At 34.4% G+C, this 27,769-nt stretch overlaps 3 protein-coding genes across 3 annotated transcripts; 2 read left to right on the top strand and 1 right to left on the bottom strand.

Annotated features, from left to right (window-relative positions):
- The first annotated feature begins 4,347 nt into the window (after window positions 1-4,347).
- LOC140863289 (laccase-7-like) lies at window positions 4,348-8,255 on the top strand. The gene is made up of 5 exons (XM_073266608.1): window positions 4,348-4,513; window positions 5,167-5,318; window positions 6,383-6,627; window positions 6,747-6,875; window positions 6,969-8,255. The coding sequence occupies exons 1-5, from the start codon at window positions 4,415-4,417 to the stop codon at window positions 8,057-8,059; spliced, it is 1,716 nt and encodes a 571-aa protein (XP_073122709.1). The 5' UTR covers window positions 4,348-4,414; the 3' UTR covers window positions 8,060-8,255.
- Window positions 8,256-8,917: 662 nt separating this feature from the next.
- Window positions 8,918-15,060, top strand: LOC140862947 (laccase-7-like). The gene is made up of 5 exons (XM_073265979.1): window positions 8,918-9,363; window positions 9,787-9,938; window positions 13,123-13,367; window positions 13,610-13,738; window positions 13,832-15,060. Exons 1-5 carry the CDS (start codon window positions 9,268-9,270, stop codon window positions 14,920-14,922), a joined length of 1,713 nt encoding a protein of 570 aa, XP_073122080.1. The 5' UTR covers window positions 8,918-9,267; the 3' UTR covers window positions 14,923-15,060.
- A 7,189-nt stretch (window positions 15,061-22,249) lies between these two features.
- Window positions 22,250-25,901, bottom strand: LOC140865300 (7-deoxyloganetin glucosyltransferase-like). Its single transcript, XM_073269896.1, has 2 exons — window positions 25,299-25,901; window positions 22,250-23,338 (listed from the first exon to the last, which is right to left on the bottom strand). Exons 1-2 carry the CDS (start codon window positions 25,804-25,806, stop codon window positions 22,416-22,418), a joined length of 1,431 nt encoding a protein of 476 aa, XP_073125997.1. The 5' UTR covers window positions 25,807-25,901; the 3' UTR covers window positions 22,250-22,415.
- Window positions 25,902-27,769: the final 1,868 nt, after the last annotated feature.

Raw genomic sequence — 27,769 nt, 5'->3', positions numbered from 1 at the left:
GGTCAATTGAAGAATGTATTTTGGGCTGATAATAGGTGTAGGCAAGCTTATAAGGAATTTGGGGATGTAGTAACTTTTGATACAACATACTTAACTACAAGTACGACATGCCATTTTTTCCTTTTGTTGGTATAAATCATCATGGTCACTCAACACTACTTGGGTGTGGTATACTTTCTAATGGGGATACAATAACATTTGTTTGGTTGTTTAGGATATGGTTAGAGTGATGGAATTTCAAGCACCTCAAGGGATAATCACTGATCAAGACAAGGCAATGCTAAATGCCATAGAAGTAGTATTTCCAAACTCAAAACACAGGTGATGTTTGTGGCATATACTAAAGAAATTACCTGAAAATTTTGGATATCATTGTCAAAAAGCTTCCATACTCTCGTCTATACACGAATTGGTGTATCAATCACAAAGTACAGACGAGTTTGAACAGGGTTGGTTTTCTATGCTTGATACATATGAATTGCAAAATAATGATTGGTTGATTGGCTTTTTAGGGAGAGAAGTCGTTGGGTTCCATGTTTTCTCATAACTTCGTTTTGGGCCGGAATTTCAACAACTCAATGGAGTGAGAGTATGAATGATTTTTTTGACGGGTATGTCCATTCAAAAACATCTTTAAAAAAGTTTGTGGAGCAATATGAGCGAGCTATGAGGAGTAAAGTAGAGAAAGAGTTTCAAGCTGATTTTAGATCCTTCTCCCAGATGGTCCCTTGTGTTACTTGATTTGATATGGAGAGGAAATTTCAGAGTGCTTTTACAATTGCAAAATTTAAAGAATTTCAACAGGAATTGACAGGAAATATGTATTGTGACATTGAATCCATTGATGAGGGGTCTTTTACTACGAGATATGTGGTAATAGAAGATTTTACAGTGCGGGTGAAAGTTAAGGAAAAAAGGTTTGAAATTAAGTTTGAGAGAGATAAATGCACATTTTCTTGAAGTTGTCACCTATTTGAGATTAGGGGAATAATTTTTAGGCACGCTATTGCATTTTTGATCCGTGACAAGTTGTCGGTTATTCCTGAGCAATATATACTTCGACGTTGGAGGAAGGATGTGAGTAGATTGTATATGAGGGTGAAGATCAATTATAATGGATGGATAACTACTCCCGATCAGTTAAATTATGAGAAATTGTGCAAGGCATTTACAAATGTTGCAGATTTGGCAGCAGATAATGATGATGAAACTCTAAAGCTTCTCGAGTGGATTGAAAGTAAAGCAAGTGATCTTGCTATATCAAAGTCGCGACCAGGCTGTGGACGTAATTCGATATCCCCACTCATGAGCATGCAAGTACAATATGATCATATTGATGATGCAACCCAAGCTTCTACTTGCAAAGTTCTTGACCCGAAATACACTTAAATAAAAGGAGCCCCTAGGAAGTTTCGAATGAAAGGTCCATTGGAGAAATGTTCAAAGAAATCGAAGGTACAAAATATTCATGATACTTTTTAATTAATTGTTATATATTTGTAGCATGTATTTTATTCATATATATGTTGATTTCGTAGGTATGGGTGAAATTAAGCAAAGAAAAAAGTTCCCAACCAGAAAATATTGAACACAATAGTGTATTTATTCAACCACCTGATCAAAATTCTACGATGACTCAACTCTCTTTCTCACAAAAATTAATGGTATGTTATTATATTGTTTGTGTTTTATGTTGCTAATTATATATGTATGTATGTATGTATGTATGTATGTTTCTTATATTTGCATAATATGTATAGGGTTTTCATCACCATCCTTGGAATATGGATTACGAAGTAAATTTTGTATCCAACTATGGTGTTGATCAGGCATCGACAACACTATACTCGTCAAGACGCTCCTCGAATGAAGATGAAGTGATTGGATAATTGGACATGCAATTAAATGCACTAGTAGAATTTATATTAATTAAATTTTTTTTTTATGTTCAAACTACAATCGTGAAATTCATATTTTTTCACATCAATTTTATGTGTTATGGTGGTTATATTCATTTCAATAAACTCTATTTAATTTGTTTTATCTTTTATCTATTCGTTAAAATATCATAATTTTTCTTATCAAATTTGAAATTTAATTTTCAAATAACTCAAATTGATAGGTCAAATAAAAATAATCGAAGAAGAAATATTAAAATAAAATCATAAATATTATTTGAAAAGTATTAAAAAAATATGTCACACATAATTAAGACTCTACGTGTTAGCAAAATAAACATTTGGAGGTGATATTAAAATTTTAAAAATAGAATCTAATATTAAAGTTGGTACTAGCTTTTTTATTTTATTTTATTTTTAAATCGAAAGAAGTTTTTTTTTTTTACAAGCTACTCAAGTTCCTTCATTTTTGCATCTCATTTACTCGATTACATACTCACATATTTTCCTCCGAATTCTTGGTTCTGTCTTTCACGCGACGTGGAGGGTAGCCAGATCTTGTGTAAGCAAAATAAAAGAAAATAAAAAAGTGGAGGTGAAAAGAAAATGTGTAAAATAGTTTTGGCATAATTTTATAATTAATGCTAACGTGTAACCTACTGTAATCCTCTAGATACACATAATATTACCCTATTTATAATTCATGATTTGATGAACCAAACCCCGACTAACGAGTGCTCCATGACGTAGAAGAGAACTAACTTATACGGGAATAAAGATGCCAAATGAAAAGTATATAGTTCTCTTCTCAAACTTAACAGATGATGGGTGAGGTTATTCTCCTCCAAATTAACGGCTAGATTTGGGGTATTAAATGTGAATATGTGATTAATAGGTTGAGAATTTTTTTTTTATTTAGCCAATAATGAGAATTTTTGGGTAGTCTTGTCAAGTTCAATAAATTACAGAATCCACAATTGACTGATAGTGGTATTTATCTAAAAAAATCTCATTATTAAGTATCAAAAATATATATATATATATATATATATATAGTTTTTTTATGGTGCTCAACAATATATGCCCACTTCATGCCCACCATGTACAAGTCAACTCATCTATTGTACTGGTCAACTCATCTATTGTAAATGATGAACATGAAGTGGGCATATAGTGTTGGGCTCCATAAAAAAAACTTTTATATATATATATATATATATATATATATATATATATATATATATATATATATATTCCAAATTTTACCGGGAACATAACAAAACTTATTTAATCAAGATACACATGAATGATATCTATCTTCTTTTTTTTTTAAGAAAAATGTTTACGTATGAAGTGTTAAAAAAACATAACAAAATCAACAAATTCAAATTCGAGATCTCAAAAACTTTGTGTAGAAGAGTAGAGAGGTGGACGTCAATGCAATATTAAACAAAAAGTAGTCGTACGTTCAATGGTGTTGACTCCGAGGTAGATAGTTTATTAATTTGTTGAAATTTATAAGCTACATATTAATTATTTGTATTTTGTTATCCACACGCATATGTTCCTAACTCCCTTTGACATTTTCTCTACAACTTTACTCTAATATGGCGTCTATATAATATATATCTTTACTATATTTATTATTATATAATACTTGAATAATTTATGCTAATTATTTTGTTGTGTTAACATGACACCAAATTAAAACTTTATTTTTAATTTTACTTATGCATAATTTGTTACTTCCTCCGTTCCAATTATATAGTCTACATTTTTTTTATCCCAAATATATAGTCATATATTATATTTAGTAATATTTTTTACACTTATTTACTAATATACCCCTATTAACTACACCTTGAAAATTGTGCAATTATTTTTAAATACATTAAATAGGGATAAAATAGGAATTAGCTTGAATAAAATTTGTTTTTCCAATAATTTTTTCTTAATCCGTGTGAAAAAAATAGGACTATATAATCGGGACGGAGGGAGTATATAATTTTGATGGTATGAATTTATTAGTTACAGAATTTGTACTTTTCTCCATCTTCTTCATGTTTTATTCAATTTACTTCTATTTTTATCTGAAATTAAAACTTGGGTTTTTTTTTCTCTTGTATTTTTTTTAAATTTTATTTATTCAAATAATTAAATTATGTAAGTACATGGAAACCGCTCCCGATGGTTACATACAAATATATATAATTTTGATATTTCGGACGATGAACATCTTGTAGTGTTCATGAATGTCGAAAAAACAGACGCATAGAATAATATAAATATATATATATAAATAAATGGAATACATATGTGTACGCACATTCTGCAAAGGAAAAAAAAAGTCTATACCACTTAATTCTTTTCTTCTAGAACTTTTACTTTTTCCAAGAAATTTCATCTGACTCTGCTTCGTATCCCTTATATATAAGATATTCAGATTATTCTTTCTCTGCAACCACGGGGACTTTTATTTGTAGAATATTGTGTGGGAAATCACAGCGTAAATATCAATGGTGAATCTTGTGTTCGTGCTTGCTTGCGCTTTGGCTGCAGTGGCAGCTTATTCCTCTTCATTTGCTTCAGCAGCTTTGGTCGAGCATTCTTTCCACGTAAAGTTTCTTGGCTTACTTTTACATATATTAACTGCAATATTATATATATACTATCAATTACTTCTTTTTTTCAAGAAGAAAATATTTTTATTGGCCGCTCGTCAACATGTTTGTTAATTTCTTTAGTTCAGAGAAATTTTAAGTAGTATTTCTTCTGTGTCTACTAAAATTATGGTCGATGCTAATTAACTGTACAAATTTGACTTTTAAAGCTATACATGAGCTCAAATGTATTGTGTTTTTAAATACAATACATTTGATAAACATGACTCTGATATCGGTTATGAAATTGTGTGTTTGTAGCTGTATTAAAAGTTATAGCTAATGATAAAAATACACGATTATCTTAAACTGTACAATAACTCAAACGTAACTCAAAGTTAGCTATGTGAAGTAAGTGCGGTTATTTATATTTTACATTTGAAATTAGTCGGAAGACATAAAGATGTTGATTTGGGAAATCAAATTCTTGAATTAAATTTCTATGCTAAGTATGATCGAGATATTTTCTAAGGCTTTAAATTCTTAGCATGACCATCTGGAATATGTCCGAATCTTAGTTTGACTTGACTGCTTAAAAATAATAATTAGTTTCAACAACTTTTGGTACTAAATTTCACCAAATTGATTTCGGTAAGTACTGTTTGTAGGTACAAAATTTAACCATCAATCAACTCTGCAAAAGTTATGTAATTACTGCGGTAAATGGGAGTCTTCCGGGGCCAACTCTTCGGGTGAACGAGGGCGACACTCTACTGGTCCATGTCTTCAATAAGTCACCCTATAATCTCACCATTCATTGGTAATTTATCAAATTATTATTTATATAAATAATTTATTTATTTATATTATATTATATTGAATATGTATCTTGTGAGACGGTCTCGATCCGTCAGACGGATCAATCATACTTATATCAATAAAAGTAATTCTTTTCATGGTAACTCAAATAAGAGACCGTCTCACAAAATTGATCCGTGAGACCGTTTCAATGGTATAATATTTTATATATATACCTATATATATATAAATATATTATCTTATGTCAAAAAATATAAATATTTTATCTTATTTTTTTCTAAATAAATTTTGAATGAAATAAATAATTATAAAGAAAAGAAAAATAAGATTTATAACCGTAAATTTGAGATGGTACCAACTACCAAGGTTACTCTATGCTACTCTTTATTTATAATAGAGGATATATATATATTATATTTGTGTGTTTGTCTATAGTATATATAGTAGAGTGACTGATACCGATTTTAATATTTGGAAGGAAAAAAAATCCTCTATTGTCTTGTTCAAAAATATTCATCCATCCTGATTTAATTTAAAACATTTAAATTTCAACCAGTGTATGAATATTTATTGATACGATATGATAAAATGTAGGGAAAACATTCAAAAGCCGTTAATATTGAAAATATTTTTTTTTTCAATTCAAATCCAACCGAATTAATTGAATGCATTAATTAAAGAATATGCAACCCAGAAAGTATGGAACTATATGATTGACGATGTGAAAGTCCAACAACGATAATATGAAATGATATGGACGCCGTTTGTGATATTATATATATTAGAAAAATTTGTTCAAAGAGTCTGGTCAAGAAATTTGAACCATTAGCATGCGGTATTGGCCAACTACTCCTAAAATAACAATTTTTTTCTTTTTAACAGCCATATTTTAAATTTACGAACGTCTCGTGAGACTGACATGATTTTATAAAATACGTCTCCGACTTAATTTAATCCGACCGAACTCATAAAAAAAATATTATTATTTTTATTACATACTAATTAAGACTATCTAATTACGTACAGAAGTAATCAAAACTTATGAGAATCATGATGTGCATGCAGGCATGGGGTTTTCCAGTTACTGAGCGGTTGGGCAGATGGACCTGAATATACAACCCAGTGCCCGATCCAGCCCGGTCACAGCTACACCCATCGGTTCAACATTACCGGCCAAGAGGGCACTCTATGGTGGCACGCGCACACTAAATGGCTTCGAGCCACGGTTCATGGAGCCCTAATCATCAAGCCTAGAGCCGGACGATCATATCCATTCCCCAAGCCACATAGGGAAGTCCCAATCATTCTTGGTAAGTAGTGTACATAATTTCAGGCCGGTTGTTTGTACATGGTTTATCTTTTTTTTTTTTTTTTAAACCCTTTTTGGAGTTCAAATTAATTAGCAAATATTTTCTTAATACTAATGCAGGAGAATGGTGGAATTCAAATGTGCTAGACGTGGAAAATCAAATGTTAGCCAACGGGGGTGGGCCGAATATATCCGATGCATATATGATCAATGGCCGACCCGGTGATCTTTATCCCTGCTCCGCGAACCGTAAGTAGTGTTACACATGGTATTTGAGTTCTTTATAAAATTATTCTAATTTCTTGTATTGGTAATTTTTGATTATTATTGTAATGATTGTAGGCATATTCACGTTAAAAGTGGAGAAAGGGAAAAGATATCTTCTACGTATCATCAATGCTGCACTCAACAGCATACTGTTCTTCAAGATAGCCAATCACAAGATGGAGGTGGTGGCCATCGATGCGTCTTACACGAACCCTTACGTAACTGACGTAGTCGTGCTAGCACAAGGTCAGACCGCGGACGTACTACTAATTGCAGATCAGGTTCCAGGGCGATACTATATGGCCGCAAGCCCTTACGTGAGTGCGACCATCGTGAGGTTCGACGACACGGTCGCCACGGGTGTCATTGAGTATAAAAGCTCCCCCAAACGATCTAAGCCTATTATGCCAATTCTCCCAGCTTACAATGACACACCCACAGCCAATAGATTTTTCACCAACCAAACTGGGCTTGTCACGGCTCCCTTTTGGAGCGGGGTTCCTGAAAAGATCGACGAACACATGTTCGTAACAGTTGGACTGGGCCTGATCCCCTGCGATGCCCCCGGTGGCGCGCCGTGTTTGGGCCCTTTGGGCCAAAAAGTTGCTTCAAGCTTGAACAATGTATCCTTAGAGTTCCCTACCAAATTGTCAATGCTTGAGGCCTTCTATGGAAATGTTGGGGGGATATACACCACAGATTTTCCGGACAATCCGCCGTTGCCATTCGATTACACCAACCCGAATAACACCTTCAATCCAGCGCTCATAATGACCTCAAAATCCACCAAAGTCAAGAAAGTGAAGTTCAATGCAACAGTAGAGATTGTGCTGCAAAACACTGCCTTGATCGGGAAAGAGAATCACCCCATGCACCTCCATGGGTTCAGTTTCTTTGTGTTGGCTCAAGGATTCGGCAACTTCGACCCTTTGAGGGATAGAAAAAAGTTCAATCTTGTCAACCCCCAAGAGCTTAACAACGTACCGGTTCCGGTTGGAGGGTGGGCAGTGATTCGGTTCCGAGCCAATAATCCAGGAGTTTGGTTGATGCATTGTCATCTGGATGCGCATGTGTCGTGGGGTATGGCCATGGTTTTCGTGGTCGAAAACGGGCCGACCCCTTCCAGTAGGCTGCCTCCGCCACCTCCTGATCTACCCAAATGTTAATTTAAATTCATTCGGACCGGAGAATGATTCACATTAATGTTGCTGCATGTTATATAACATGAGTCGCCATTTAATTAATCACTGCTACTATTTGAATTAATAATTATTGAGGTATACGGTTTTTTTGTGTTAGGAAATTACTATTTTGTTATGGTTTCCGGATTTGAATAAAATTATTTTAATTTCGATTGTATAATTATTTTTTATATAAGGTCTCATGCACAAATCAACTCGTGCGCAGCTGTATAATATCGGTATTGTAATGTAATTAAATTACGTGGCTTTGCGTTTTTTCGTTTTAATTTCTCGTCCTGTTAATTTATCATCATCATCGTCGTCGTCATTGCTTGCCGTCATTGGTGCTAGGAATTCCATTTTTGTTAATTCGAATGGTTTCCGGTGAAAATTTATCAAAATCTCAAATATATATATGGTGTATGTTGGCCAAATTTTTACAAGTTATAGAGGAAATCGAACATATGCCAACTTACAAGATCAAATTAGTAGTTTTCATAAATATTGGCATCCAAGTAATCCAGTTCCATACAATTTTTTAATGTCAAGAAAGCATATCTTCAGATGCCAATCAAGCACTTCTGGTGATTCCGAGCACAAAACGTTAAAGATTAAAAAAATAAAAATAAAAATCTTGCATGGAAGACCAAACTTTGACTGGTTTCAAATGAAAAGCCAATTAAATCGGCCAATTTACTGAACTTGTTTTACAAACTTTTCCCTCTTATAAATACATCTCCTTTTATTTACCCAAATATATATATATATATATATATAAAATGATAATAGCTCAAAAACTGTCTACACATGCACCTTTGTTAGCAGGGCAATAGTATAATCAGTCCTTTTACATATATACACCCACTTGACATTTTCCCCACAAACTTTAATTTTTTGGAGTAAATGTATACCACACTTACTCTAATATGGAGTATGTATGTGCAAACACTTTTTGCAAATAAAATTCATGTAAAACCCACTAGCTAGCCATTGTTTTCACGAACTTTATTGTAGCACCAAACTTTTCTTATCTTTTTTTTGTCTTTCGGAAATTTCCTCTGAAACTACTACTGCTTCAAATAAGTGTTTCCCTTATAGTCAACACTTCACACATTAATTTTTTTGCTGCAGTTTATATGAATGTTATTTGCAGGAATTGGGTTTGGAAAGCGAGGATTTGCGAGTAAACATCGATGGTGAATCTCGTCTTCATGCTTGTTTGCGCTTTGGCTTCATTGGCTACGTCTTCTTCTTTTTCTTCAGCCGCTTTGGTTGAACATTCTTTTCATGTAATGTTTCTTCTCTTACTTTGACTTATCGTTAATTTGTTTCTTACGTTCAAAGATAACTTAATTAATTTGGCTATTTTTAGATGGAAAACTTTGATTCGGGAAACGATTTGATGTAATTTAATTTTGTGCAGGTTTAAAATTCTTGATTTGAAATTTTTAGGATGAGTTTAGATTGAGATACTTGATGCCAGATGGCAAAAAAAAAGAAAAGAAAAAGAAAAGAAAGTAGTCCAATTTTTACAATATTATAACAGCAGATTACAAACCTTTAATAAACAAATTATTTTGACTATCTCGAACACGACTCTTAATTTAACAGGACATTCGGTTTAACTCGGCTTAACAAAAAAAAATAAAAAAAATTAATTCTAACAAATTTTGGTGCTAAATAATACAAAATATCTTCTCGTGATTATATAGGTACAAAATTTAACCATCAATCGACTCTGCAGCCACCAAATAATTACTGCGGTAAATGGGAGTTTTCCGGGGCCAACTCTTCGGGTGAAAGAGGGTGACACTCTAGTGGTCCACGTCTTCAACAACTCACCTTATAATCTCACCATTCATTGGTAAGTTGTTGATTATCTATAGTCTATACTGAGGTTTTTATTTACTCTATCTTACTGTATTTTATACTATTATTAAAATAGAACAACACTTAGTAAACGAATTAAAAATACTATTATTAAAATAGAACAACACTTAGTAAACGAATTAAAAATAATTTAATGAAGTCAAAGAAGAAATATCTAAAATATCCTTTAAAAACAAAACAAAAAGGAACAAAATCTTTATCTTTATTTTAAACTTCATTTTTCCGTGATTTCTCTATTCTTGTGTTTTCATTTTATTTTCAAATTTAAATTGATTGGAAACAATAAATATAATATATGTATACAATAAATAATATTCATATTTTAATCACACAAACAACGCGTGTGTAGGCGCGACTAGTATTTATAAACTCCGATGTGATGATCCGGTTTTATATTTAATAAAAAATATTATTTTATTCAACATTTGATAATGAAATAATCCCTCATCGCAAATTCATCGGCACGCAAATTATCTCAATTTTATCTAAAACTTATCCAACTTCAAATAATCATATAATCTATAATCTTAAAAATTATTGAGCAAAAAACAAAATTATGAAAATACGGATTCTCTTAAAGGTCTTTATCAAGCTACTATAATCGATTTTTTACAATAAAGTATATTATGTTTTTGTACAAGTGATTAATTTTATATATTATAAAAAAGTTAAGAAAAATCAAAGTTGGTAGTGTTTGGAAACAAATGTAAAAATCTAAAAATCAAAGTTGAGTAGTGTTTGATAAATAAGTGATAGAGTTATTTTAACATTGACATTTTTATTAGAATCACTTTTGGAGAATCATAATCACCATATGACCTGCTTTTGAATTTCAATTAAATTAAGCATAAGCTAACACATAATTTGAGTTTAAAAAATACATAAAAGTGATTTTTAAGCTAAAATCTAACAATAAATTTTTTTTAGTGATTACAAACACACCCTAAACTTTTAATTTTATCAATTCACTCCCACGGCCCACCCAACGCCATCATCCGTTTTCTTTTGTAGAATTAATTCTGTAACTGTGTTTTGACGATCAATTTTAGTCCATTAAAGTTGTGTACATAATCGACTAATTTCATTGTATTTTTAATAAACGTTGTTATTCACATGCGTATGTTATTAGAGATTTTTTAACCACGTAGTTATAAAATTGAACATATATTAGTTATTTAACTACGATGAGAAGAACTTTTTGCATAAAATACTGATCGGCCTTGATTCTTTCAATATATGGTAGGACCCCAAACAAAGAATCATGCACTGGTGTAGAAGCCTTTTTGGGCGCACTATGTTAATGAGACATATTTTGGTGTGGTTAGTTTACCACTAACTACGTCTAGATGAATTTCAAATTCCTATTCAAATCCACTCAAATTGTTTGACTAATTGTTTTAACGGATTTATTTTAATGGTATTTCAAATTATCAATATATTCCGCTGTACGCTTGACACATGTACAATTCGGTTTTTTTTAACGAAAACAAAAAATAAAATAAAAAATAAAATTTTAAAGAAATACAAAAAAAAAATAGTGTTTTCTTATACAAATAGTCACAAAAACGAAATTGATATATCAATTTTAAAAAGTGAGTGACATTTTCTTAAATAAAAAAAATCAAATGACACACACTAAGTGTCATTTTGGTAAATAATAAAACATCTAATGACTGAAAAAAATACATATAAAATGACTAATTTGTTTATAATTTGGTTTATTGAAAATTAAATTTGGATATAATGATAATTTTAAATCAACTTTCACCAATTAATTGAAAGTTAGTTAATTAGAGAGTCTCTACTATAATATATATATATATATATATATATATATATATATATGATGATGATGATGATGATTAGGTATGTTATTTATACTCCAAAAAAAGTCGATAACACTCCACTTTATCAATATAATTTTCTTATAGACAAAATTACCCCTAATTAATTATTTCTTTATATGATAAAATATCTATCTACCTTAAAAAAACTCAAATTCAATCTCAGATCTGTTCTTCAACCACTAAAATTTTAATATCTCAAAAAATTTTGACGATTTTTATTCATATGAAAAAAATCATAAAATAAAAAAAATATTTTTTTTAATCTTAAAAGTTAATATTATATTCATATTATATCTCAATATTTTGTACGATATAAAAAATTTTATTCAATTTTTTTAATAGAATGCTACATAATTTTGATTTACCAAGATTATATTAAGTGTCTGGGATAAGATTTAAATTTAAATTTATTAACAATTAAGATTAAATTTTTTTATTATTTTAGAATATGTTTTTTGAAAGCATGTCATACATATTTAATGATTAAGAGCATAATTGCAATGCCATTAGATATTGTTGAACTCCATTCATTCATTTCATATAATTCATACCCTATTTTATTTTTTTGTTAGAAAAATGTTTATTATACAAATATATGAACTTCAAATTTGAAAATTTATAATTTTTTTGAAATAAAATTTTTTATTGTTAGTCATACCCCTTTAATTATATTATAAGTTATTGCGATTAAATAAAAGTTTGATTTTTAAAGTTACAATAAAAATTAAAATAAATTTTGAAAAAATAAGAATGAAATATCTCAAAAATTGGACTTTTTTTTAGTACAAGTACAATCGAATATCAAATTACATCAGTAAAGAATGAAATATCTCAAAAATTGGAAATACAACATAATAATGAATGGGTTTTTTTAAAGGGTAATGAACGGTTAATCTTTAAATCAATAATGTTTTTTTGATTGTATATTATATTTAAAAATATTGACAAATATAACAATAATATTTTGAGTTGTTATAATTTAGAAAACTTATTTTAGGATTTTATGAAAATATTAAGGAATTTACTAAAATTGATTAAAGGGTAATGTAGTCAAGTTGTAATAGAAAATAATAAATGAAGTAACACTCCCAGAATAATATATACTAGGATTATAGTAATTTCAAAATCCAAATTCATTCTTGAAATGAAATTGTTCAATGCAAATAACCAAATAAAACCTAAGAATTAAATTAATTATCACCGTATAATAAATTTTGTATTGGCCTCCTGAAATACAACCTAAGCAAATATGCTTGTTGATATGAAAATCCGAAACTGATAATAACTAATTGGTATTCATTTGATGCGCAGGCATGGGATATTCCAGTTATTAAGTGGTTGGGCGGATGGACCCGAATATGCAACCCAATGTCCGATCAGGCCTGGCCACAGTTACACCTACAGGTTCACCATCACCGGTCAAGAGGGCACGCTCTGGTGGCACGCACATGTTAAATGGCTTCGAGCCACGGTTCATGGAGCCCTAATCATCAGGCCTAGAGCCGGTCGATCATATCCATTCCCTAAGCCACATAGGGAAGTCCCCATCATTCTTGGTAAGTGTCGAAAAAAAAATCAATTCAATTTTATAAAAATATATATATACTTCATCGTCTAATTTTGTACGTTGAGTAGTGTGATTTTAGAAAAAGTTGATCTTTATATTTTTCAAAAAATTAAACCAATTATTTCAAAAAAAAAATTCAAAGAAGAAATTACACCAAATATTTGAAGAGAACGTAATACCCAACGTAACTTATTGGATCTGTCTTACCTAATTAGTTTATTATAATTGTAGGAGAGTGGTGGAATGCTAATGTGTTGGGCGTGGAAAATGAAGCGCTAGCCACCGGAGCTGAGCCGAACATGTCCGATGCCTTTACGATAAACGGCAGGCCCGGTGATCTTTACCCATGCTCCTCGGATTGTAAGTCCTACTAATATCATGAAATTGCTAGCATATTGCATTTTAGTTTTAATATTATTTGTCACACATTCATTATTGTAATGCAACATGTAGACACATTTAAGTTAGAAGTGGAGCAAGGAAAAAGATATCTTCTCCGAATCATCAACGCTGCACTCAGTAACATACTGTTCTTCAAGATAGCTAATCATACGATGGAGGTGGTGGCAGTTGATGCGTCCTACACGAACCCCTACGTAACTAACGTGGTCGTGCTAGCACAAGGTCAGACCGCGGACGTGCTACTAATTGCAGATCAGACTGCAGGACGATACTATATGGCCGCAAATCCTTACCAGAGTGCGACGGACATGATGTTCTCCGACACCATCACAAGAGGTATCATAGAGTACAAAGGATCAAAACAATCCCAACCTATAATTATGCCAATTCTTCCTGCGTACGATGATACACCCACAGCCCATAGATTTTTCACCAACCTAACTGGGCTTGTTACTGGGCCCTTTTGGAACGGGGTCCCGAACAAAATCGACGAACACATGTTCATTACAGTTGGAATGGGCTTAGCCCCTTGCGGGGCACCCGGTAGATCTTGGTGCTTGGGCCCGATGGGCCAAAGATCCGCTACAAGCATGAACAATGCATCCTTTCAGTTCCCTACCAAGATGTCGATGCTAGAGGCCTTCTTCAGAAATGTAAGGGGTATATACACCACAGATTTTCCGGACAACCCGCCATTGCGATTCGACTACACCAACTCGAACAACAGCATGAATCAAGGGCTCATAATGATCACAAAATCCACCAAAGTCAAGCAAGTGAGATTCAATGCAATAGTAGAGATTGTGCTACAAAATACTGCTTTGATCGGGATAGAGAATCACCCTCTGCACCTCCATGGGTTCAATTTCTTTGTGTTGGCTCAAGGATTCGGCAACTTCGATCGCGCAAGCGATAGCAAAAGGTTCAATCTTGTCAACCCGCAAGAGCGCAACACAATAGCGGTTCCGGTTGGTGGGTGGGCCGTAATCAGGTTCCGAGCTAATAATCCAGGAGTTTGGTTGATGCATTGTCATTTGGATGCACACATGTCTTGGGGCTTGGCTACGGCTTTGGTGGTCGAAAACGGGCCGACGCCTTCGACTAGGCTGCCTCCACCACCTCCAGATTTTCCCAAGTGCTAATTTTCATTCGGGAATATATATGATTCACATGCATTATTGCTGCTGCTATGAGTTGCAATTTAATTAGAGCCATGACTAATTGAAATATCATAGTACTATTGTTTTTGAATTCAAAAACTTTCTTGGATTCTCTTTATTTCTATATCTCCATTATAATTGATACTATCAAGTCACACACGTGATGATTGGTTAAAAGATATTTTTGTAAGTATTAAAAAAAAGTTGGTTAGTATAATAGTATGAAGGGTTTAATTTTAATTAATATTATATATATATATAATCAAAATGGTTTTAAACGTATTTTTTTTTTCTTTAATATATCAAAGCAAACCCATTTTAAATGGTTCGTTCTTCAGAATTCCTGAATTTTCCGATGCACTCATGTTGATGAAGAAATTTGGCTTAAGAATATTTTTAAATTGGGAAAATTGCAAATTTAGTCCTGTATGTTTGCCACTTTGCGATTTTGGTCCTTTATGTTTTCACATTTCAGTTTTAGTCCTGTATGTTTCGATTTTTGGCAATTTCGGTCCTTTTTCTTCGAAAATGCTGACGTGGCACTGTACACGTCAGCTCCACATCAGCATTGAATTTGTGCCACGTCAGCGCCACATCGGAAAAAGGACTAAAATTGCCAAAAAAATAAAGATAGCGGACTAAAACTGCAATCTGAAAATATAAAGGACCAAAATCGCAAAGTGACAAACATACAGGACCAAAAAAGCAATTTTCCCTTTTAAATTTTCATATAATTTTTTTCAAGATCCTTCTGGCTTCATATAATTTTCATACAACACATGGTACAAACAACCACCCTGCTCCTGATGAAACCCATCATCCATAACAACAACCAATTAAGGTCTCAATCTTAATCAACTGGTCTAGGAAACTACCCAAATCAAATCACACAGCAACTAGTATAAATCATGCCCCTGAAAATAATATAAAAAGTCACATACTTACTTCACCATTCTAGGTAAATTCCCAGAACTAATCATATGGTAAGTATGCACAATCAATTTACTCAAACAACCTATGAGTTCAATAATGGAACACTAATCAACTGATAACAAGTAGACCATCCAAATGATCCAACACTGATAATAAATATTAAACCATTGAATCAGGTTTAATAAAATTCTTACTACAAATCCTTAGTTACAGTCACTAAGAAATTCACAAAATTCTGGAATCAATAATACAATTATTCAAATACTTATAACAGAAGTACTTATTACAACAAATCTTAATACAATACTTAAAATCTGTTTATTATACCTCATACAACTAGATGTTTTATATCTCCTGGTATCTACTTATTTGAACGAGCAGTTTCCCGTTTGCCTCTTCCAAGCATCAATACAAGCATGCTAAAAGAAACTAACATACACGAAATCCAAAAGATCTTGCTAATCTATCTGGATTCTTCCAATTTTGTTGGGACCATTACCTGATAGATGAAGCAAGACCCTTATGACAATCTCCTCAACTACGTGTGGAGAATCTTCAGAGGAGTGTACACAGTTTAGTGAGGAATGAGCATGGACATCTCACGCGCTCCAACCAATCCTCTGCTACTCCTGGAATCTCGGACATGATCCTTATCTCAGGTCTCTTCTTGCGGGAACCTACACCAATCCAGTCTCTGATGATCATCCCGATGATGATAGTCTTGGGCAAACCTAGGTGCCTTACCATCACCACATCTGATGTTCCAATCTTCACTCTACACGGATAACCAAAATATCCAAGCACTTTGTTCCAAAGGCTCATATTGCATGCTCTGATACCATAAATGTAGTGACACATCCCAGAATCACTAAGTAACCAAAACTTAAGTATGCAATTATACTTAGATAACAAAATTAGAGAAAAACTGCGAAAACTTAAATCAAATACTAATCCGATATAATATAATCGGTAAAAACTGAAACCCATAACATCAATAATACAACCCAATCTAAAATCCAATACAAAAGAGTCAAGATTAACTAAAATCGTTGGCACCAACTGAGTTCCGAACTCTTCGGTTGCCAACTACTCACTGGTCTCCGAACTTGGGAAACCTGTAACTGTCCATCGAATGGAGTGTCCAAATAAAATACACGGACGTGAGCAAATAATGCTCAACACAAAGGTATTAGTATACACATGTTATAAATGCAAATACAAATGCATATGAATGGGTACTGGAAACCTATCATAGATAGAAAATCGCTCAATAAAAGGCGCCATTGTATGTAGCACGTTGGGCCGTCGCATCAAGAGATGGATCCCATACCATAAATCCTATGGAATTAACACCAGATTCCAAATTCATAGAATTCACCCACAAATATAATGGGATTTACCGACCCCTCTATGGATAATATCAATGAAAACAGGCTCAACGTGACAATGCATGCATCATAATATCCGTAACATAATAAATGCACATATAATCAGTGGCACATAAAACATGCAATCATAGAATCATGTAGACTTAACCAGGGTGTCTTGGATAGTACGTCTGTACCTCAATAATCTACTCCTAGATGCACCACATCTACAGTCCACACTACAATGCAAAATAACCATGTATCACTTATCATGCTTTAAAAGCCTTAACTAAGCTATTAAATACTCCCTAATATTTTTAAGGATCTCGGACCATACATGCGCCCGTAGTCAGTCCGCTAATGACGACTGTCCCACAACTTGGGCACCGCTCCGCTACTACCCAAAAAATGCTCCGTCTCTTTCTGGCCCTACGAAAGACGCCCGAAAGCCCCTAAAATTGAGCTAGAAAGAGAGAGGAGAGGAAATGGTGCGGTTGGAAATGAGGCCCTCGCGCCTCTATTTATAGGCGAAGATCGGATGATCCGATCCCCATGTTCGGATCGTCCGATCATCCCAACGATTCCCCTCCAAATATGTGTCCCTTATCCTAACAGCTGGTTGCCGACAGATTTCGAATGGTCCGATCCTAAGTTTGGATCGTCCGAACTCCCCATGCTTCCGAACTCACTCGGAGCCTCCGAACAGATCGGATCGTCCGATCTTCTCTTTGGATCTTCCGAACTCCTGCAACTATCCAACCAAATCTCGATCTTATCTTACCTTATCCAATGGAGATCGGATCATCCGAACTAGTCCCTTCCGAACTCCAACTTATATTCCGAACCCTCCAAGATCAGATCCTCCGATCCATGAGTTTGGATCTTCCGATCCACCCGAGAACTTGGAACCCTCTGGTCATTTTCGAGTGTTCTGAATCCGATTTTGAACTCCTTAATCTCATTTGGAGATTGTTTAATCATGTTTTAACCATTCTAAACATGTTTACTTCATTAATTACCAATTAATTCTATGTTTGGATTTGGGTCAAAACATTAGCTAATATCAGAAGCTCGTCTAGATAATTTTTGAGATCATCGAATGCCTTTGCACACTCATCATCCCATTCAAACTTCTTTACTTTTTGGATAACCCTGAAAAAAGGCAAACTTCGATGAGCTGACCTAGAGATGAAGCTAGCTAGGGCTGCTACCCTTCCTGCCAACCTATGAACTTTCTACAGGTTGCGAGAAGGTGACATAGACCAAATGTCCTGCACTTTCTCCGGATTGGCCTCAATTCTTCTTTCAGCTACCATGTACCCCAAGAACTTCCCACCTTTCACTCCGAAAACACATTTTCCGTGTTAAGATTCACCCCATAGGATCTTAGCATAGAGAAAGTATCCGCCAAGTCGACTATCGGACCCAGATCATCTTGCGACTTTACCAAAATGTCATCCACACTAACCTCCAAATTTTTGCCAATCTGCTTAGAGAACACCTTGTCCATTAGCCTCTGATAAGTGACTCCTACATTCTTCAAATCAAAGGGCATTACTATATAACAAAAAAGTTCCATGTGAGGTGGTGAAGCTCACCTTGTCCCGAACTTCCTCAGCTACGGGGATTTGATGATACCCTTGATAAACATCCATAAAGCACAAATACTGATGACCTGCAGTAGAGTCAACCAACTGATCAATTCGAGGCAATGTATAACAATCCTTTGGGTAAGACTTGTTCAAATCTCTGAAATCAACGCACATCCTCCATTTACCTGAGCTCTTGGGCACCATGACCACATTTGATAGCCAAGTAGGGAATTGTACTTCACTGATATGACCAGCTATAAGGAGTTCATCCACCCCCTTCTTAATTACTCTGTGTTTCTCAGGTCCAAAATTTTGCTTCTTCTGTTTTATCGACCGAACTCCCAAGAGAGTGTTGAGCCCGATGTACCATGATCTTTGGGCTTACACCGATGAGTTCGGATGTGGTCCAGCCAAACACATCCTGGTTTTTCTTCAAACAATCCACTAGGGTTTGATTCAATTGTGGGCTCAGGTCGGCCGCCAACTTGACTTCCTGACCCCTAGAGCTCAGCTCAACCACTTCATGACCTTCCTCAACCATCAACAACACATCCCGGCCAAGAGCTCTCGACATTCGGCCTATTGACACCATTCCTATTTATTTTCGACTCCTCTTGGCATCAGTTTTCACCTCATTCACATAACACAATTAAGCTGAATTCTGATCACCTCAGACTACTCCCACATCTCTGCCAACCGAAAACTTCAACTTTTGATGATAAGTAGATGTCACAGCTCAAAAATTGCTTAGGGCAGGTCGACCCAAAATGCCATTAAAATAAGATGGAGTATCAACCACCGTGAAGCAAGTCATATTCGTGACGCGCTGCTCTCTACTCCCTAATGACAACGGGAGCATTATCTGACCTAAGGGTTGCAAAGCAAGACCAGTAAATCCATACAAAGCCATGGTTATGGGCTCCAACTCGAACCTATCTAGCTTCATTTGATCCAAGGTCTCTTTGAACGATGACCGAGCTCCCTATATCCACGAAGATGCGAGTCACATCATAATTAGAAAGGTAATGCCACATCTTTCAGGTCATCTCTCCCAAAGCTGATGTCCGGGTCAGCAGAGTAATTAGTATTATAGTTCAGCTCAAAATTATCCAATCTTGCTCCGACCCCTCGTTATCAGTCCCTGTAGCAACTCCAGCAGGTCTCATGACTTCTTGGAAACTTGATCAACTCGCGCACTTTCCAAGTCCGCATCACCTTGGAACTACAAAGAGAAGACTTGTGATTCCAGTTGTACAATTAATAGGTATTTGCAAAATTGAACCAAATTATAAGAGATATGAACATCAGTTTACTCGAAATATTGAAGATTTATTTAGATATATTTGTAATTTGATTAGTTATTAACTCTGTTTACTTGGATGATGTGAATATTCATTCATATTAATGTTAATTTGATTTTAATTTTTTCCATTTACTAAGTACGTTGTTTTGATTTTTTTAAATCTATTTCTGAGGTATTATTTATTTTAGTTGGTCTCTTGTGAGTAGGGGTGGCTTTTCGGTATATCATATCAAAAATATCTGTATGAAAAAATTCATACCGATACCGATACTGAAATTCCAAAATTTTGATATAGAAAAAATCCACATTGATACCGTATAGATACCGAAAAAAATTCTGTATACCAAAAAAATTGTCTGTATATCGAAAAAATAAAAATAATACAATATCATGGATGACTCATTTAGGAGATGTGTCTCACAAAATTTACTCGTGAATCCGTCTCACAAATTTTTTTGTTTATTTATTATTGTTATTATTATGAATGGATTTATAAACTAAATAAAATTGTATTTCAAAAGAGACCGAATTCATTTCGACACATAATAACAATGAATTTATGAAAAAATTAGAGACAAGATTAAATTTGGAGATAAAATCATTTGATCAAATTAGAAATGAATTCATAAATGGTTTTATGATCTGTTTCTAAAATTCTAAAAGGAATTTTTGTCTAAAAAATCAAAGACGAGATATCTTAAATAGATTGTTGAGACAAAATTATCCGTTTTCACAACAAAAAAAACGAAAGTTTGCCACGGTTCTACCGTCGCAAATAGCGTTGCAAAATTAAATTTGCAACGCTTTTGCAATGGTTTAATCTTACCGTTGCAAAATGCACCGTAACATTTAATTGCAACGGTTTAGTCAAACCGTAGCAATATTTGCCAAATTTGACAACTACCGTAGCAAAATATTGCCACGGTTTTATGAAGACCGTTGCAAATATTTGTCACGGTTGTAAATAAACCGTTACAAACATTGCCACGTTTGTAAATATAGCGTATCAAACTTTTTGTCACGTTTCTACTAAACCGTTACAAATTTTATTACGGTTTCAAATAAACCGTGACATAATATGCCACGGTTTTGTAGAACCGTTGCAAATGTAAATGAATGTATAAAAAAAAATTAATTTATATATTTTATTATTAATACATTAATATTAATTACTAACTAAAAAAATACTAATTAATCTAAACAAAATATATTTTATCATATAATATTTCTAAACATTTATATTTGTATATAATTTTTCATCAAATGTCGTAACTAACATGGAATAACAATATTTTAAATAATCCTTAAACAAGATTATTTATCATATTGTATTTCTAATCAACAAAAAAATTAATTAAATATCAAATATGGATTATGTTACCGCGGCGACGGAAAAGGCGGACGGCGGCGGGATTCTTCTACGGCGTTGGACAGCGACGACGGCCGGATCTCCGAAAATAACCAAAAAAATCCATATTTTTTTGAATCAAACATCAAATTAACACAATCGAAGATATTATTTGCAATGGTTTCTAAATAACCGTTGCAAAATTTTGCCACGGTGTAATTGAAGCTTGAAAATTTGCGACGGTTGTAATAAACGTGACAAGTATTTTGCCACGGTTTAAATAAGTGTTGCAAATTGTGACGCTTTTAGTTAAATCGTAACAAATTTTGCCGCGATTTTTACAATCATGGCTTCATTTTTGCCACGGTTATAAAAACCGTAACAAATTGTCACGGTTGAACCGTGACATTTTGCAACGCTTGAGTTAAACCGTGGCAAAATTTGCCACGGTTTTTATCTAACGTGGCAAATAGCCGAGTTTTTTTTTGTAGTGTTTATATAGGGTAATACTCTACTTTTTAGGTACAACTTTTGTATTTGATGAGGTCCTTTAAAACTATAATAATGATTAAAAATTAACCTTATCCTTTATGTTTTATGCTTTGGAGCAAACAGCTAGAACATATGATCCTAAGCTTTTTTTTTTCGTGTTTTTTTATGATGTAAAATCTACGTTCGTTATTTTGTTTGGTGCGCACGGTGCAAACCTCATATTAACACAATAGCATAAAAACTGCCCTAGCCGGGTAAAATTACACTGAGTAAGCTTAGCTTGTGCGACAGGTTTAATTCAAAAATATTGGTAGAAACAATCGATTATTTATGACCATTTATCAAGAGGCCAAAAACTTATCCACTCCAACACGTGAGATATTCTTGAGAGGAACATATCCCATTGTTAAATCATGGAAAACATAATATGAAAATAAAAATCACGCACGTAAAACTTGGTCTACTAATTTACTCAAATTCAAATAGGAAGAACCTCCAAAACCGATGGCTTCGGCCATCTTCTCCTTCCACTCTAAAGCCCTTCTCTTCATCTCCACACCTCTCTCTCCATCCAACAATTCCCTAACAAGAAATCCCACTTCCTCCCTATTCACATCACTACAGATCTCCAATCCGACGCCCCATTCGTCGCAAGCATACCGACAATTAATCCGCTGATCGGCGAAAAACGGCCAGCACAGCATCGGCACCCCACTGCACAAGCTTTCAGTCATCGAGTTCCATCCGCAGTGCGTCAAGAATCCCCCGACCGCCCCGTGGGAGAGCACCTTCTCTTGAGGGCACCAACTGGCGAGGAAACCTCTGTCTTTCGCTGCCTCGGAGAATCCGAATGGGAACAGGGCCGCCGCGTTCTCTCCCGAGACTAAATCCGGCCTGACGATCCACAAGAAGCTCTTGTTGCTGTCCACAAGCCCCCACGCCAACTCGGTCACCTGCCGAGGAGTTAAAACCGCAATGCTGCCATAGTTGACGTAGATGACTGAGTTTTTAGGCTTGGAGTCGAGCCACTGGAGGCACTCGTGCTCTTCAGGCAAGAGACTGGAGCTCATCCGTTTGAGAACATGGTCGTCTGGAACGCGATCTATCTGGAGCTGCAGCGGGCCGACGGTGTACATTGGTGGGCAGGTTGAAGAAAGTGCGTTCAGAACATTCTTTTCCAAATCAAAAACAGTGTTTATGATTATGGCTGATGCCTTTGAAGATCGAGCAGTTTCTGTTATTACATAGTTTAACATTTCGTCGTTGGGATCGGTCGTTAGAACGAAACTGGGGAAATCCTTGAGGCGTAGAGGGATCATTCCTGGAATCCAATTTATTGGAGTGTCCAAATATCCTTCCTCATCTGTCGTAAATATTATTATTATTAGTCCAAATTATTAGCATGCATTTAACCATATAATAATAACGAAAATCATGTACTTCCTGCAATACTCTGTTATGTTGGTGTTCTAAAACCTTTTCTTTTTTAAATCTATAATTTTAAATATCCTCTCTCTTTCTATTATTATTATTTTTGAAATGTTAGAAATGTGGATTTTTTATCAACGCAGGTTTTTTCGCGAGAAATGACTAAACTTCTTTTTTTTTTTAAAAAATAGAGGTTAAAAATCCAAAATAAATCAATTTTCTGAATTCAAATCAGAGTATGATTTTAGATGTACAGGCAACATATCTTTGTTCTTATTTCACAGCATACCAAAAGCTTATGATATTAAGAAATTGTATTAGAAAATGACATATATATATATATATATATATATATATATAGAGTTTCTTTCAAGTGTCCACCTACCATGTCCACCAATGATGTGACACTATTCTATTGGATGTGATAAAGATGTGATAAATTGTAGGTCCAATAGAATAATGCCACATCATTGGTGGGCATGGTAGGTGGGCACTTGAAAGAAACTCTATATATATATTTTAAATTTTAATATATCACATTCAGATTTAGATTGCTATTTTTGGGAGGATGATATCATTTTTGGTAGCCAAAATTAGCCAATAAATCATTTTTTTAAAATCTAGCCACCAAGTCAATTTTTGTATCTTATATTTCACTCTCTATATTATGTTGCTGTTGGGTTTCGTACATAATAGAAGGAAAATTGATAAAACAGGGAAAATATATATATTTTGAAATGAAATATATTAAATTGAGTTTTTGCAATTCAACTCAATATATATTTTACTAAACACTCAAATGCTCTCAAATACTATATTTAGAGCTATTAGACCGGCCTAAGGTCCCGTTTGGATTTGGTAGACATTTTTTTAAAAAAACGCTTTTTAAGCTATAATTTTTGGCTTTTGAAAAAGCTCTAATTTTGACTTAAAAAAGTGCTTATTTAAGCACTTTTTTGGTCAACCAAAACAATTTATTAAATGAAAAACACTTAAAAAAGTGCTTTTTTGGTCTGGCTTTTGAAACCAAACGAGGCCTAAATCTCTAGCCTATATATTTAAATTAGGGCTTTTGTGAGAAGATCTTATAAATTTTTATTTATGAGATACGTCGATCCGAATCATAAATTAATAAAAGTTATAATATTTTTTATGATTTAAGTCAAGTCAAAGATTTCTGAAACAAAACAGACCCGATATTGTCTAATTGAAGATTTATGATGTATTTATACATTGAGATTAGTTGCCGTTTCTTAGTTCTAGAATGAATGTTACGTGAGTTAATTGTAAACTCCAATCGTAGGCGCAGCCGAATTGGACCATAGACTTCGACCAACCATCTATCTATATACGCTATCGTCCATTACCAATCCAATGCTATATTATTTAATTTTTTTTAACAGTGGTTTACCCAATATATATATTTAAAATTACTTATTTTTGTCTGAACTACAGGGCAGACAGAAACAAAATATATATACTCCAGGCGGACCTTCAATGGGGCGAAATGTCCAAAGTTTTTAACTTCACATGATTTTATTTTTTTCTGTCAAATTTTTATATATTTTGGGATGAAAAAATAACCAAAAATATTATATTCTGTACATCACAAAATATTATAAGTTTTTACTTGATTTTGAAATTCTCGTTACCCACTCAATGTACTTAAACTCAACCAAAAAGTCTTCCTATTCAATAGCCAAGTATTAAACAATAGCTAATTAAGCTTGATTCCACCCCTAATTTTTCTATCTACAATAAAAAAAAAAATCTGTCTTGTCTATACTTTAATTTATTTCTCAAATTAGAGCACAAAATGTGAAAATATATTCGCCGCAAATTCAACTCATTAATTTATCTTTTAACATAGTAAGTAACAAAAAAAATCCCATTACCTTTGAGTGGTACAAGGCCTTTGTCCACAAGATGAGCGGCGTGTTTATAACACGAGAAGCTGCAAGCAGCGGCAGTCCGCAGAATCACACCGGGAACTCCTATCTCCTCCGCCGCGTCCAGAGCAAAAGTCATGATCGCATCAGCAATCACACAGCTCACCGGCGGCGCACGGCGGTTCAGTTTCTTGATAAGTTGCGTGAGGGGAGCCAAGCAGTTGTTTCGAGTTGAAAAAAGGAGAGAAGTAAGGTTTTGAGCGTCTGCACGACCGTCGGCCGGAGAAAGACCGTCTGGGATGGTCTCAAAGCAGAAGTCCGGAAGTCCCTGGACGGCGGCGGGGCCTCCGGATTGGAGGAGGCGGGTGTGGTTGTATTCTGTGTGGACAAAGGTTATGTGGAAGCCTTTGTGATGGAGAAGTATGGCCAACTTGAGCATGGGGTTGATGTGGCCTTGCGCTGGAAAGGGAACGCACAGAGCATGCTGTTTTTTGTTTGCTTCAATTGATTTCATTGATATGTGCTTGTGTCTTGTGATTCTTATTTATGTTATAATAGCTACTATACGTCTCTATCTAGCTTTAACATTAAATTAAAAAAATATAAATTATGGGTAATACTTTTCATTTCTTCAATATTTGTGGGTAATTTTTTTTTCTTTTAGCATTAAGGGGGCATCGAACACATGTTATATATTAATGGTTGATGCCACATCAATTCTCCAGCGGATAAATTAATAAAATTGTCAACTTCAGGGTACTTCAATTTATTTCAAGATTGACTTGAGGTCAGTGTATTATCAATTGCGAGTCTGAGAGGAGGACATTTCGAAGACCGCGTTTGGTACGAGGTATTGTCACTATGAGTTCTTAGTGATAATGTCTTTTGGAATGACGAATGAAACTACAGTATTCATTTATTTGATGAACATGGTTTTCTGTGATTATTTGGATAAGTTTGTCGTGGTGTTTATCGACGATATCCTGGTCTACTCGCGAGATGTTGATAAGCATGCATAACACTTGAGAGTTGTACGGTAAATTCTGCGAGAGAGGCAGTTGTATGTCAATTACAGAAAGTGCGAGTTTTGGATTGATCGAGTGATGTTTCTTGGTCATGTCATTTCTCGAGATGGTGTTTCACTAAATCTGAGTAAGATAGAGGATATTCTAAACTTGTCACACCCGACGACAACCTTTGAGATTCGTAGTTTCTTGAGCTTAGCAGGGTACTATCGGCGATTCATCGAGAATTTCTCACAGATTGCTAGACCATTGACACAATTGACAAGGAAATATGTTTTTTTTTGTCTGGTCGGCTGACAGTAAGCAAAAATTTTCTATGAGTTGAAGAAGCGCCTGATTACCGCATCTATGCTTGCTTTGTCGTCTGGTTCCAAAGGTTATGTGGTTTACACATATGCATCTCTTCAAGGTTTGAGTTGTGTGCTGACACAGAATAAGCATGTGATTGACTATGCTTTCAGACAGTTAAAAACCCATGAAGGGAATTATCCAATGCATGACTTAGAGATTGCAGTAATTGTCTTTGCACTCAAAATCTAGCGACATTACTTGTACGGTGAGTGCTGTGAGATCTACTCTGACCAAAAGAGTATAAAATATCTTTTCACTCATGTTGAGTTGAACATGAGACAACGTCTTTGGATGAATCTTCTCTAGGATTACGATTACGAGATCAACTACCATCCAGGTTTTGCGAACCCAGTAGCAGACACGCTTACCCGTAAGGTGTATGTCAGTGCTCTTCGCACCAGTGCAGTTCAATTGTGGTGTTCTTTGGGTTTTACTTTTCGCCACAAGAAGGAACAATAAAGGATCTGAGTCTTCTCAGTGTTAGCTGAACCAATTTTTTGTTCCTGCATTCGGCAAATGCAATTTTCAGAACTTAAGACGCAGAAGTTAGCCAGGCTTGCTCAGGGAGACAACACCTCTGGTTTCCATTTTTAGTCGGATAGATTGTTTTGTTTGTCTGGAAGATTAATAGTTGTGCTTGATGATTCGACTTTGCGTGAGGAGATTCTATCTCAAGACAATCATAGTAAATTTACCGTGCACCTAAGCAATAAAAAGATGTGCAAGGATCTAAGTACGAGATTTTGATGGAAAGGAATGCAGTGCAGTGTGTATCAGTTTGTATCCAGATGCATTGTTTGTCAGCAAGTCAAGGCTGAGCATCGTAGATCGTGTGGTCTACTCCAGAGTTTGGAGATTCTCGAGTGGAAATGGATTTTGTCTCCCACTTTCCGATTTTCTCCAGGCGTTGTGATGTCATTTGGGTTGTCGTGGACAGGTTGTCCAATTCTGCACATATTTTCCCTTACAACCAGGAGCATACTTTTGATCGCATGACCAGACTGTACATGTAGGAGATTGTACGCCTACATGGAGTACCACATAATATAGTCAGTGATAGTTACCCGAGGTTCACCTCATGGTTTTTGGGTAGCTTTCAAC

This window comes from Henckelia pumila, chromosome 4 (assembly GCF_033568475.1).
Source record: "Henckelia pumila isolate YLH828 chromosome 4, ASM3356847v2, whole genome shotgun sequence".
In the NCBI taxonomy this organism is placed as follows: domain Eukaryota; kingdom Viridiplantae; phylum Streptophyta; class Magnoliopsida; order Lamiales; family Gesneriaceae; genus Henckelia; species Henckelia pumila.
Note: the sequence above shows the minus strand (reverse complement) of the source record. Positions and strands in the feature narration are given on the sequence as shown.